This window comes from Ranitomeya imitator, chromosome 7, assembly GCF_032444005.1.
Source record: "Ranitomeya imitator isolate aRanImi1 chromosome 7, aRanImi1.pri, whole genome shotgun sequence".
NCBI lineage: Eukaryota > Metazoa > Chordata > Amphibia > Anura > Dendrobatidae > Ranitomeya > Ranitomeya imitator.
The window spans coordinates 182628276-182643592 of NC_091288.1; the positions used below are offsets into that span (position 1 = coordinate 182628276).

At 40.6% G+C, this 15317-nt stretch overlaps 1 protein-coding gene across 2 annotated transcripts in view; it reads left to right on the forward strand.

Annotated features, from left to right (window-relative positions):
• EEF2K (eukaryotic elongation factor 2 kinase) overlaps positions 1-14326 on the forward strand; it is a 53693-nt gene extending 39367 nt beyond the window's left edge. For both annotated transcript variants that reach the window (XM_069734173.1, XM_069734174.1), the window contains 12 exons: positions 1538-1687; positions 2100-2232; positions 4273-4400; positions 5049-5250; positions 5389-5444; positions 5548-5619; positions 6732-6791; positions 10167-10301; positions 10725-10913; positions 11750-11874; positions 12000-12178; positions 13766-14326. In XM_069734173.1, coding sequence (XP_069590274.1) covers positions 1538-1687; positions 2100-2232; positions 4273-4400; positions 5049-5250; positions 5389-5444; positions 5548-5619; positions 6732-6791; positions 10167-10301; positions 10725-10913; positions 11750-11874; positions 12000-12178; positions 13766-13875 — 1539 coding nt within the window. In that variant the 3' untranslated portion in view covers positions 13876-14326. The remainder of the gene's footprint in view (positions 1-1537; positions 1688-2099; positions 2233-4272; positions 4401-5048; positions 5251-5388; positions 5445-5547; positions 5620-6731; positions 6792-10166; positions 10302-10724; positions 10914-11749; positions 11875-11999; positions 12179-13765) is intronic.
• The last annotated feature ends 991 nt before the right edge of the window (positions 14327-15317 follow it).

Sequence of the window (15317 nt, forward strand, 5' to 3'; positions counted from 1 at the left end):
ACAAAACATGCAGAATTCATTCTAAATGATGGGATGCTTATTGTATGCGTTTTTTTCACAGTTTTATAGTGTTTTTATCGGGAAAACCGGGAAAAAAACGCAACGTGTGCACACAGCCTTATACTATGTGTGAACACAACCAAAAGGAGGGCTGACTAACAATGATGGAAATACATTGCTGCTGATGCCCCCTCCCCCAACATCACCTGTAGGGGGATAGGTAGGAGGCCCCCAGAAACTGCCGATGTTTGGCTGGCACTACTGACCTCCTCATTCGTCCGACTTTCATGTAATGTTTCTTTGGGCCTTTAGACACCAAGTGGATAGGAAACGCTGTCATTTTGTATTAGATTGTTTTCTGACATTACACTGAATTAATCCTTGTTACAATTTATTTCATTCATTCATTATTTTACTTTTTTTTTTTTTTTTTGCATCGTTATAAATCATTCCATCTTCTTTTTTCCAAAGACATACTGATAAGGAATTTAGATTGTGAGCCCCATTGGGGACAGCGACGATAATGTGTGCAACCTGTAGAGCGCTGCGGAATTTGTTAGCACTATATAAAAATAAAGATTATTATTTATTATTATTATTTTTTTTTGGCTTCCAGACTAGAATAGGAAGTCCCAGCAGCAGCTTTTCTGGTTTGAACTTGTTCTTTAGCATATATATTTATAACATATGTGAAAATCCCAAAAGAACACAATCTGCAGGGAACTTGGACGAGAGAAGGAAGCCTAAACGTATACAGAAAATTTAGTGCAAACCTTTGCGCAGTTGTCCAGTTGATGTTAATCCGCTGGCAGAAATCCATGTACTTTCCACCAGAATAAACCCATTAATATGTATGGGGCAAATTTCAAGTCTTAATTGTTATTTATTTTGTGAATATACTTTTTATAACTAAATAATAGGAAAAGACCACATATACAGTTTGCAGTTATTTTGGGCCCGATAACGGGGCAGACCTTTTTCTCAGCATTTAGGTGAGGACCAAACTATGGTGTGATTTGCACAATGTGAAGGTTGACGCGTCACATTGTGACATTGCATCTAATGATTGTCAGAAGGTGATCTACCCTACAAGGACTGTTGCAAAAAACAAACAAAAAACTTCTGGAGATTCTTGCAAGTGACTTGTTTGCAAATTTCAGGCCTAAATTAATATTGCAATAGCAAGGAGCACACATTTTTGGTTTCATGTCTCGTCTGGGAATTACTGTAGCATAACCACAATTGTCCTGTATGTCTGGCCTCAACCCTGCTGTTGTCTTCGGTCAAAAACGACCGACCTTGAACTTCAATATTCTTTAAAACATTTAAGATGCGGCTCTGAAACCCGTGGCCGACCGACCCATCCTCATTTAAGTCAATCAACCACAAGTTTCAGAACCGCATCTTGAACACCCCAAAAATACCAAAGTTCAAAATCGGTCTCCCCAGACCGAAGACAACACCAGGGTTAAGAGTGTTGCAAGAATGTATCCTCCCAGCTTGTTGTAATATTGTAATGTGTGATTCCTCAATGCAGGTGGATATCATGCAGATGTGCATCCTTGAAATGAAAGACAGAGCGGGCAAACCTTTATTCCACTTAGAACATTACATTGAAGGCAAATACATAAAATATAACTCCAACTCTGGATTCGTCCGAGACGACAACATTCGCCTCACCCCACAGGTAGGTCTTGTTCCGTTGGCTCTTTGCAGTGTTGATACAGATACATGTGTTAATTGATAATCGCAATGTATCTCTAGGGTATGATTTCTGACTTCATACTCATAGCTTCACTCTATAAAGATGTATGAATGATGTGGATCAATGTGTTCTATTGGTTTGTAGGCTTTCAGCCACTTTACATTTGTGGACCAATGTGTTCTATTGGTTTGTAGGCTTTCAGCCACTTTACATTTGTGGACCAATGTGTTCTATTGGTTTGTAGGCTTTCAGCCACTTTACATTTGTGGACCAATGTGTTCCTTTGTTTCCTAGGCTTTCAGCCACTTTACATTTGTGGACCAATGTGTTCCTTTGTTTCCTAGGCTTTCAGCCACTTTACATTTGTGGACCAATGTGTTCCTTTGTTTCCTAGGCTTTCAGCCACTTTACATTTGAGCGGTCGGGGCATCAGCTCATTGTTGTAGACATTCAAGGAGTGGGAGACTTGTACACGGACCCCCAAATTCATACAGAATGTGGAACTGACTTTGGAGACGGCAACTTGGGTACTTAATTTTATGTTTTGATTTCATGACTTTAAATGTGTTGTTCTACCTTAGAGCAAATCCTGACATTATGCCCTCAATGTCTACTAAATGCACCAACAAGGCCCACCTAGAACATGTCGTACGTGGTCAGGAGTGGAGTGGTGGCTGCGATTGTGTGGCTCTCTCCAATCATTTTTATGGGAGTTCCAAAAACATTCAAGCAAGTTTGCTCTGCAAGTCTTGGAGCTCCCATAGACATGAATGCAGATCTACTTCTCCATTCCCATCTCCATTCATTTCTAACAGCACACAATGTTCTCTAGAAGGATGCGGGACCTGAATTCATAGTTTTTAAGGTTGAAAGAAGACACAAGTCCATCAAGTTAAACATATAGCCCAGCATATTGATCCAGAGGAAGCAAAAACCACATGAGGCAGATGGTAATTGCCCCAGATTAGGGAAAAAAATCCTTCCCAACTCCACAAACGGCAATCAGACTGGTTACCTGGTTAAATATCCCATCACAGAATCTGGTGCCTGTAACCTGTAATATTACATTTCTTAAGAAAGTCATCCAGGCCCTTATTGAACTTGTGTGGTGAACAAATCATTACATCATGTGGTAGATCGTTTCATACTCTCAGTGCTTGCACAGTAAATAATCCATAGTCTCGCTGCTCGCACAGTAAAGAATCCATAGACTTACTGCTCGTACAGTAATGAATCTATAGTCTTACTGCTCACACAGTAAAGAATCCTTAGTCTTGCTGCTCGCACAGTAAAGAATCCATGGTCTCACTGCTTGCACAATAGGGAATCCAGTCTCACTGCTCGCACAGTAATGAATCTATAGTCTCGCTCAGTAATGAATCCATACTCACTGCTCGCACAGTAAAGAATCCAGTCTCACTGCTCGCACAGTAAAGAATCCATACTCACTGCTCGCACAGTAAAGAATCCATAGTCTCATTGCTCGCACAGTAAAGAATCCATAGTCTCACTGCTCGCACAGTAAAGAATCCATAGTCTCACTGCTCGCACAGTAAAAAATCCATAGTCTCACTGCTCGCACAGTAAAGAATCCATTGTCTCACTGCTCGCACAGTAATGAATCTATATACTCACTGCTCGCACTGTAAAGAATCCATAATCTCACTGCTCTTACAGTAAAGAATCCATAGTCTCACTGCTCTTACAGTAAAGAATCCATAGTCTCACTGCTCTTACCGTAAAGAATCCATAGTCTCACTGCTCGCACAGTAAAGAATCCATAGTCTCACTGCTCGCACAGTAAAGAATCCATAGTCTCACTGCTCGCACAGTAAAGAATCCATAGTCTCACTGCTCGCACAGTAAAGAATCCATAGTCTCACTGCTCGCACAGTAAAGAATCCATAGTCTCACTGCTCGCACAGTAAAGAATCCATAGGCTCACTGCTCGCACAGTAAAGAATCCATAGGCTCACTGCTCGCACAGTAAAGAATCCATAGGCTCACTGCTCGCACAGTAAAGAATCCATAGGCTCACTGCTCGCACAGTAAAGAATCCATAGGCTCACTGCTCGCACAGTAAAGAATCCATAGGCTCACTGCTCGCACAGTAAAGAATCTGTTGGACAGTTAAGGGTATATCCTGTTTTTAGGGGCTGGATTGCTGCATAGTGTTCATACCAGTCTTAGCCTAAAAATAAGAATTTTTAATGTCTTGGTGTTTAGATAGAATTTTAGAACGCAGCACGGTGGCTCAGTGGTTAGCACAGCAGCCTTGCAGCGCTGGAGTCCTGGGTTCAAGCCCCACCCTGGACAACATCTGTAAGGAGTTTGTATGTTCTCTCCGTATTTGCGTGGGTTTCCTCCGGGTACTCCGGTTTCCTCCCAAAGACATACTGATAGGGAATTTAGATAGTGAGCCCCATCGGGGACAGTGATGATAATGTGTGCAAACTGTAAAGCGCTGCTGAATATGTTAGCGCTATATACAAAATAAAGATGATTAATTTTGCATTAATTACATAACATTTAATGTATAGTTTTGTTATGTTTTTTCCTTTCTCCAGGGGTGCGCGGTATGGCCTTGTTCTTCCATTCCCACGCCTGTAACAAAATCTGTAAAAGCATGGGGCTGACACCTTTCGACCATTCCCCACAGGAAAAAGCAGTTTTGGACCACTCCGCCAAGATGCTGGTACATTTCACTAAATAAGAGATTTGTGCAATGTCTTCTAACATCAGTTATCAAAATTTATTTATTTTTTGTTTTGATTTTTTTTTACTACTCGGTTGTAATAGTTAGCTGTCAGATAAATGCGTTTTTTTAATGTATACAGTGATCGGCTAGATCCCGGGATCCCTTGGAGTGTAGAGGAGAGGTGATCCCCTGTCCATGCCTAGCATTATTACTCCTCCACCATACTTTACTGTTGGCATGATGCAGTCCGGGGGGTAATGTTCTCCTGACATTTGCTGAACCCAACTTGTCCACCTGACTCAAGATAGAGAAGTGTGATCCATCACTGCACAGAACACGTTTCCACTGCTCCGGAGTCCAGTGGTGGCGGCTTTACACCACTCCATCCGATGCTCTGCATTGTGCTTGGTGATGTAAGGCTGCATCCAGCTCCTTAGCCATCAATTTTTGTGCGGATGCTAATACCAGAGGAAGTCTGGACTGTGCAGTTATGGAGTCAGTAGAGCGTTGATGACTTTTCTGCCCTTTGCTTCTCGGCACTCGGTGACCCCACTTTGTAACGTTTGGGGGTCTCCACTTCATGCGGTTTCTACCACTTCTCCATGATATCACTCACATGTTGTTGTTTTTTTTTAAATTTTTCAGCAATCTGCCCAGACTGTAGTGCGTGGCATAGAAGAGAAATGTGGCAGCTCTCGGGTGAGGACCATGTCTGGAAGCCGTCCACCTCTGCTCTCTCGGTTGTCGGAAAACTCTGGAGATGACAACATGAGTGACATGGCTTTCGACTCGTTGCCAAGCTCGCCCTCCCCGGCCACCCCTCAGGGTCACAGATTTGATGTGCATGGTACGGACGCCATCATAGTATACATACACAAATATATTCCAAAAACTCCTTAAAGGGATTGTCTCAGAATAGAAATTGATGGCGTGAGGGTTGGGCGGCCGATGGTCATTAGGATGATGCTTGTGTTTCCTCGCACAGGTTGGCCGATCTTCAACGATGTCGATAACTTGAATAATGAAGATAATAACAACAGAGTAAGTTTGTTTTGTTTTTTCCACTAAACCTTTGTCATTTTTCCCAATACTCTTTTCACTTTGCGCAAAAGTAGCATCCGCTTTATCCTGTTACTTTTCTTAGGACTCTGAAAATGGTGGCGACAGTGGTTGTCCCAGCGAAAAGAGAAGTGAATCCGATGAAATGGAGAACAGGGTAAGCCAAATATCACCCCGGGTATCCCATCCAGGCACACTCAAAGCCATCGTTGTGTTTTGTTTTTTTTAATTATTATTATTATTATCAATATTTAAAGGGGAAGCATATATTTATTTTACGATTTATTAAAAAGGTCTAAATGTCATAAAAAATTATTCCACATCATAATTTATTATTACTGACCCTCAGAGTGAACTCACAAGATATCTGACCGGCTGTAGGGATAATAACTGTTGTCCCCGATGAGCAGGGGTGGGCAATTAATTTTCCCAAGGGGTCACATGAGAGACTGGGACTGTTTGGGGGGCAAAACCAATAAGCTGAAATTAATTCTGCTCAATATTAATTACAATTTAAAATGAATCTAAAATAATTCTCACATAATATTGAGCTGAATTAAGTATGCTGACACCCCCTATATACCGTATGAACCCATATACAGTCCCCCTATATACAGTAGGATTCCACACAAAGTGATCCAAGCATGCCAATGTCAAGACTTCACCACCAGGGAACCCCTGCAGGAGGATCGCAGAATAGCTTAGAACATATATTATTTAGGGAAAGCAACAAAAGATTACATTGTCAGCTTCCAGGGGGGGAAGGAGACTGATTCCTCCAGAGCCTATCTCTAGGAGCACAAATCGGCAGCAACAGGGGGCAATATTGAAAGCAAAAATGATATTTGACTTTTTAAACCGTCTTTTCGGGACGTTTCATAGGAAGATGATTCATAGGGGAAGCCATTTAATAGAATTTCCCTCGCTGATGGTGATCATCTATATACAGGAACATGGACGGCGCATGTTCTAATGATAGGATCGATCGGTCGTTTTACTGTTCACACCCCAGTGGTGAAGTGCAAAAGTCGGAAAGAACACTTTATTTCCAATCTGATAGTCAAGGGAAACGTTCTAGTCTTCTCCCCAAATTTTAGTTCTATACCGCCATCGGGTAAATGGAAACCCTTCCACATCACTGCTGCATTCCCTATGGGAAATAAACATTATATGGATTTGGGGGCATGGAATGAGCAGGAAACGACTGAACAAGATTTCCTATAGTATTATGGATTATTTGTTTTACATATTCACCTTCTCCATTTATAGCCACATGGAAATTATAACCGCAGACGGTTTGAGTCCGAGTCTGAGGACAGCTTCGGGAAGGTATGTGTTACCGCAAGAGCAGCCTCTGCTTTTCTCTTTCCTCCTTCATTCTCCATCGTGAGCTCGTTTCACTGAGAAAACATCAGTACTGGTTCATATAACAGAAGTACAACCCGTATGTAATGACCTCTGCTTTATATAGCGTGGTCTTGTACCTAAGATCATGGCCGCACCACAGCAGTGGGAACGATGCCGAAATCCAATATTTGCTGACACTTTGCAAGCCCCAGTGTACAAGCCTCACCCTTATTGACATTTATCAGCTGTCACTATATATTTATGATTTATAGAATTATGATTTAATTATATATACTTCTTTTTTATTATATATATTTGTATGATTTTTATAATAATAATTATTATAATACAATAAAAATCCTATTAAAATATAGATAAAATAAAAATCATAACTATATTTACATATTTATGATTTTTATTATATATATTTATGATTTAAAAAAAAATATATATATATATTATAATTGTATCCTGACCTACAGTTAACTGTTGTGTTTTGTATAGTTTTTGTCACTATACGACACACTATGACCTCTTGCACATGGCTGATCTGTCTGCTGGAGGTGTTACGGCAACATATTGGGTTCACTGTGGCTGCATATACCATATTATATAGAAATACTATGTACCTCTGTATGTTAGAGATATTCTTTCCTATGAACAATTCCATATTTACCTTATTTAATTTCCACTATCTAAATTCCAGAACTAGATTCATTTGGGCTCTGATCACATATCTGTTTCGATATTCAGTTTCATTGATTACTTTTTTTTTTGGAACAGAAGACAGTTCAGTTTGACTTGTAGAACTTTTTCTTCCATTGTAAGAAACAGAACCCAGACCGACCCCGTAACAATCCAAAGATCCCTCTGCGTTACATTACATAGCTGATGCCGCGGATCACTTATTCCGTTTGTCTTTTCCTAAACCTGAGCATTACGTAAAGTCCGATCGGGCGTGTGAACAGAGCCTTATGTGTCTAGTAGAATGCATTACATGGCTGGTACTGCTGCGTTCCTATGTGATTGTACTTTTTTTTGTTCTTTAACCCATCACATCATCTATTCCTTTCTAATTTTTCTCCAAATAGAGCAAATGTCTTTACTTAAAAGCCAATGTGAACCTTAAAAACAGCCCCCGGAATAAACTGGTGATTCTGCATGAGTTGCTGCCAGAGATTCCAGTGAATGCTTCTGTTACTGTTTATTGCTGATATGACACATTGCACATGTTTGGATGGATCGTCAACTTGAAAGTAGATATAAGTTTATATTGCGCAGCATTAATATCATTGACTATCGGAATACAAAATTGACATGTGAAATAATCATATTTTTTTTTAATAGCTGTATGTAATCTATGTAAAACATAGGGTAACCTTGGAAATACAGTGTTGTAATGCCCGTACACCATATATACGGTAATTCTTTTGGCCCACATTTACTTTGCCCAACTTACCCGTACACATGTTGGCCAAGGATTCTTATATTTTCAATAGGGAGACGGAAGTAATACGCTGCCTGACATCAATGACGGCTGAACAAAAGGATCGGGCATCTAACAGAACAAAAGGATCGGGCATCTAACAGAACAAAAGGATCGGGCATCTAACAGAACAAAAGGATCGGGCATCTAACAGAACAAATTGATCGGGCATCTAACAGAACAAAAGGATCGGGCATCTAACAGAACAAAAGGATCGGGCATCTAACAGAACAAAAGGATCGGGCATCTAACAGAACAAAAGGATCGGGCATCTAACAGAACAAAAGGATCGGGCATCTAACAGAACAAAAGGATCCGGCATCTATATTCAAACTGCCCAATCCTCATCTCCCCAACATCATGCGTTGTAGTAGAGTCAGGAGGCCACCAGTCACATCACATTTTCCAACATCCCCATCAAAAAGGGACAATTTTGGCGGGTTTTAACTACAGACCTAACATACACATTAGATTATCTTGTACAGATGGGTAAAATCACTTATTTGGCTTCCAGGCTCACATATTTCCGCATCCCTTGCTTCTTCATTATCTGTACGGAGCTGATCTTGGTGATACGTAATGTATATTAATCTTTTATAGGAAGCACAAAGTCTCCCAGAATGCAGTCACAATATAATGGCAGCATAAAAAAGGGACAGAGACCCTGAGTGCATTGATAACTGGATTACTGATGATTGCATCAGTAACTGGGCTTCTTACGGTTTTGATAAAGTCATAATTGTATCTGCTGCATCTTTGCTAGTCCTCTCAATGATGAGCTCTGTATAACCCCAAGCAAACACCACTGTTTGGCAGCTTTCTGCCAACACTGTGCATAGACAAAAAGCTGCCAATCAATAGTGCGGGAGGATTGACGGTGCGTGAATATCAAGGACTACACAGCAAGTTCTCATCATAGAGAGGACTAGCAGAGCTGCAGCAGAATAAACACTGCTTAAGGTATCGATGTCTAAATAATACAGAAAATTGTTCCAGATTTCTTCTTTAATTGACCTAAAATGGATCACAGTTCCATATTATATTGTGTATAATGCATTTTATTTCATAGTCATCAGATTCAATCATTTCCGACTGCTTCTTGTTGGAGGCATCCATCCAAATACTGTGCTTCTTGTGGTGTTTATTGATATTTTTTTTCCAGTAATGTCCGAGTTTATGGTGTCAGATCCAGTTACCCCGTCTGTGTGAAATGCGGCATGCTTAATGTCCCAACATGTAGGGCGTGATCCACTGTCTCGTACGGATAAACGTGATAATTATTGGATTCAATTTTTGCTGATCTTTTCTTTTGATGGCACTGCAACGTGTAGCTGTGCATGAGCAATATGCGCTTTCATCTTTATAATAGCCAGCAAAGCTTTACAAAGCGCCAGCAGCCACTTATGTGTCTTTTGAAATGTTTTCTTATGACATGATGTGCATTTACTGTCATTTTCTGTCCCTATGACAACACTTCCTGCCTCTCTTCTGTTTCTAGTTCTGTAGGAAGCAGTGAGATCTTTCAATCTGCATAAGTCTTGTAAAATGTCACATATTTTCTCCCATCTGTCAAATGAACGGTGGCCGGTCCCACCAAAAGCGTCAGGTTCGGCCATCTTTAGTCTGTAAGGTCACCTTAATTGTCAGTGTAATCACTTATTAGGCTAATCTGACACTGACACCTCCAGGCTGAGCGCGGTATTACAGTCTACGAGATTCTACACGGTTTCAATGGTTTGACAAATGTAATTTTTCCTTTTTATTAACGATTTGCTGACCAACTTCTAAAGCTGCCGTTGATGATGATTCGCATGAAGTTCTTCTTGTCCTTTAACCGCTGATACATAAACTTTCTGTTTTGGTGATTTTAGGTGTCGGTGGAGAAATGGAACCAATTCCTTACATCCCGTGTCCACATCCACCGATCCTCTTGCGTCGCTTCAGAAGTGCAGAGACTCAACAATCTAGAAATAGAAAAGAAAATTGGGAAATCCATTCTGGGAAAGGTAAAAATCTGACCCTTTACATTTGTTGTGTCCTATAATCCTTTAATAATGGCAAACACTATATAATTCATACAAGTTTTCATCAAATACAAATAAAAGAAAAAAATCGATAACAATCCAGATTAGGCTTCACTAAGGGCCATTCATGCTAGGCCTCATTTATCAAACAGGCAGTAGAATTCAGATTGTTGCCCATAGCGACCAATCAGAGCTCGGATTACATTTTTGAAACTGCTCTGGAAAAATGAAAGCTAAATTCTAATTGGTTGCTATGGGTAACAGATGGTTTTCCTGTCTGACCATTTTGATAAACGAGGCCTAATATGAATAATAATTAGTGACATTAAATGTCCATTATTTATTATTGAATACATGTGTGAATCATAGAGTATTAACATTTTTATGCCTTTATTTGTATGACAGGTTCACTTGGCGATGGTGCGCTATCATGAGGGAGGGCGCTTTTGTGAAAAAGATCAGGACTGGGATCAGGAATCTGCCATATTCCACCTTGAACATGCTGCTCACTGTGGAGAACTAGAGGCCATTATCGGCCTGGGGCTTATGTATTCTCAGCTGCCCCATCACATCCTGACGGAAGTATCTGTGGAGGTAAAGCTTCCTTATGGACCCCATAAAGCTCAAGTACTGATTATTTGGGTGCAATGACGTAGTACTGATGCTATGGGTATGCTTACAGGGGCACAACTTTAATCTTGTGGGTCCCAATGCAAATTCTCAGCACCCTTAACTATTATGGGTCATTAATAACATTGGTCTTCTCATATAGGGCAAAGGGGCCTTTTGGGCTTCCCAAAGCTCGGATGCCTGGGTGCTACTGCAGCCCCTTCACCCACTTAGTTTATAGCATGGAGACCAGGCACCAAAGTCTAAAATTCTTGGAGCAGAGCGTGAATGACTACCTGGAACTGCAAGGAAAAGTTGTCATTAGCTGCTGTGCTCTGCATAGGCAGCAACTGCAATGACAGAAGTTGAGCCTAATAAAGTGAGATATAAAGGGCCTGGTTCATTAAAAATGTCACTCCAGAATTCTGGAATGAAAGCTTTGGAAAATTGCAAACTTTTGGTGCAACTCGGAGTTGTGCCAAAATGTTACGACTTTTGGCGTTCTCGCACCAGGTGTGAGATTTCTGGCGTAGCACACGTCACTTGTCTGACACTTCACATTCATGAAGAGGCATTTTGGTTTGTTTTTAGATTTATCTTGCCAGCCCCTGTTGCTGTACCTGTTGCTGTACCTGTTGCTGTACCTGTTGCTGTACCTGTTGCTGTACCTGTTGCTGTACCTGTTGCTCTACCTGTTGCTCTACCTGTTGCTGCACCTGTTGTTGTTGTAATTCTAGTTATTAGATATTGCCACTTATAATGACCTAATATATGCTGCCAATTTTAGAAATATTTATTCTTATTATTTCCTCACTTAAAAGGACACAGAGAAAAACAGAATTAAAGGCTTTAACTATTTATTGATGGCTGCAGAAGCAGGCGACCGCCCCTCCATGATCCATATCGCTCGAGCTTACGACACTGGTCTTAATCTTGGAACAGACAGGTAAATAATAATCTTCTCTACGTATTATATTGGATTTTTGGGAATTTTACAAATATATATTTTTTGTTTTACATTATCGTAGTTTTTATAGTTAAAAAAAAACAACCCTATTTATTGTGTTGTAGGTTACGAGACTGGCAGGAAGCTCTGTTCTGGTACAATTCTGCATTAAACATGACTGATTATGATGAAGGAGGGGAATATGATGGCACCCAAGATGAACCCAAATATCTGCTGCTAGCTAGGGAAGCCGAGTTGCTGTTTACAGGGGGATTTAAACTTGAGAAGGACCCACAACGATCTGGTAACATTTTATGTAAAATTAAGAAATTGATGAATTTGATGAATTTTATTATGTTGTTCAACTTTGAAACATGGTCTACACTGGAGATCTAGCTTCTTATGTGGTTCCTTACTTACATTTTTATAAACTTCAGTGGAAATGGCCTCACATGAGCACTGCCATCTCTTCATTGAAATGTCGGCAGAGTGCGTTGTCGGCAGAGTGCGTTGTCGGCAGAGTGCGTTGTCGGCAGAGTGCGTTGTCGGCAGAGTGCGTTGTCGGCAGAGTGCGTTGTCGGCAGAGTGCGTTGTCGGCAGAGTGCGTTGTCGGCAGAGTGCGTTGTCGGCAGAGTGCGTTGTCGGCAGAGTGCGTTGTCGGCAGAGTGCGTTGTCGGCAGAGTGCGTCCTCAAACAGGCTCTCCATGCATGTGTTGTGACAGTGAAACAGCCCCGACACATGCAGCTGCGGTGCCGATCAGCCGATTTATCGGGAGCGTCCCAGATATCCGGGTTCCCGATGCAGCTATTCGGTAAGCGCTATAGCTATTTGGATAACGAGTTATCCAAAGCTATTCAATCAACCCTAATTAATATTCATACTAAATGCTTGTGAGTAAATTTATAGTAACCAATTAAACATACAGGGAACAGCAAAACAGCCCCAAAATAATAGAGGGTTTCTTACAATACCAAGATATCAGAGATATGATTGGTGCTTGTGCTTTTGGCCGACAGCCATGTAATATGTATGTCCAGCTATAGCTGGCCACCCCATACAGCTTGTGCGCCAGCTCTATTATACAACTGTCACTCAAAAGATTAGCCCCTTAATAACAACCACATCTAATAGGTTAGGAAAGAGATAAAGGGTCGCTTCTAACTCCCATTGCTGTAAAAGTATGGTTTATTAGAATTTGAAAAAATTTAATGGGTAAACACCGTACAGAAAAAGGAAATACAAAAATTGATGTTTTTTTGGTCACCGCACCTCTCAGCCAAATCAGATCTCATACTTTGCACTGATGAGGAGCAACACCCCTGAAACAGTGTCTGCAAATTGAGATTCTGGTTTGGCGTTTATCCTAAGTCATATTGCAAGGCTCGTTAGAGAGTCGATATTCACTTTTAGGGTTTCTGCTTCCATTAGGTGGTGCTGGAGTTCTAGTCCTCTTCCTCTCCGAGACAATTTGCATACATAATTTCCCAGAGGATCATGCATGGCTTATAAATCTCCTCCTGACTTGGCAAATGTGGGAAAATTTCAGCTGGATTCACTAACAAAAATCTCCTCTTTGTAACTAACTAGCATATATATTAGATTGTCAGCTGACCCCACCGTTATCATCAGGCTCGGCAAACAGTCTACTGTATTTGGGGGTCTCCAACTCCTTCCCAACAGATGATGTTGTGGGAAATAAGGATCCAACATGTCTGACTTATTCTCGGTGAGCAGAGTCCGGCTGTAACGCTCTTAGTGGACACAGATGGAGCTGCTGACCATCCTGTGGGCCAAACCATCAGTCCATTGTTCTTACCCTTTGATCTTCTGGTTAACGCCTCTTCTGTTCAAGATGCAACTTGTCGTAATCTTTTTCTTGATTTCTCCTAGGTGACCTATACACAGAAGCTGCCGAATCGGCAATGGAGGCCATGAAAGGAAGACTTGCCAATCAGTACTATCAGAAGGCAGAGGAGGCCTGGGCCCTCATGGAGGAATGACCCACGCCTGTAAAGCTATGAATATGGCAGCTGAAAATACTCTTCTAACATGGATTATATTTTATATTTGTTACAGAATGGTTTTGTCGTCTCTGGACCCTACTAATACTTGTTTACACTGAAAAATGTAAAAAAAAATTTTGCTTAGATGTTGTATGACGAGTAAGAATGTCTGCAGATCTAGCGGTAATCCTGTGTGATCCTGCGTCTACGTCATGTAACAGTGGGCGAGTTACCCAGGGTCTTTGCTGCATTTAAGCAGACCTCACAACTGCTGCCCGAGGCCCTATGCACCCCGAGGTTCTGATCCATCTCTCAGGAATGAAGTACCAGCTGCCATATTGCTTTCCGTGTGATCCAACGTATTCATGCCTGGAGATGATCACTTACGACAGTCATTTTGACCCATCCTATTTTGTGAGGTCTCCTTTGAGATCATGGGGGCTCTGATAAGAAAAAAAAAAACATTGAAAACATGTTTTTTTGTTGTTTTGTTCTTTTTTGGCAACCTGACTGTGAGAAAATGGAGATCTCCTCTGTGTTCATCAGATTAGATTAGTTGTCTTTATTACTCTTGACCATGACCTTGTCTACTTTCGACCATCTTTTTTGTTAGAGGGCTTCAAAGATGAGCTGATCACAAGGTGACCTGTTGTCAGCGATCAGTTGTGATCCACAAGGAACTTGGCTGCAAATATTAAATTTCCCTGCAGCTCCATCACAGGGAAACTGAGCATTACACCGTCCACATTAACATCATGTATTGCATGGACATTCTGGGTCCTCCATAGATTCGGGTCCCAAATCATGGATGCCTATCTATTAACTCTGAATTTTTATTTTTAAAGGGAAAATGGGATAAATTGACTACATCCTATTATATCATAGGTAAACTATAAGTGGTACTTTATTTAAGTATCTTTTATTTAAGGTATAATATGGCACCTTTGGCTGAAATACCCATGGCATTGGCCTAAAAATGTCTTCCAGAGTGTGCCGTCATTTCTGATGGGTAATGCTCTGAAGGCATCGCTTGAAAACCTTCATTTAAATCCTATTATTGCAAGAATAAGCTGGGATTTTTTTTTTTTTAATTTTCAGTCTGTTAACATTCTGATCATAACTTTATAAGCTACCTTTACACACACTTTTTTTATTTTAGTTATTCCTTTTTGTGTGCAAAATAGGCTTTTATTTAGCATTTTTTGCACCTTTTTTAGTCATTTAAGTTTTTGAATGAAATAAGAGTTTTATATTACACTATTGCAGCAAATTATACATTGATTCTGGTCCATTTTGCTTAATAAATTTCTAGTTGGTATCTGCCATTTTTTTAATAATGGGGTAAGATGAGCACGGTTTTTGCTTTATCTTAGGTGTTCATGGACAGAATAGTAGTAATTCAGTTTATGCAGTCAATATCAAGTAATCGTAGACGTGAT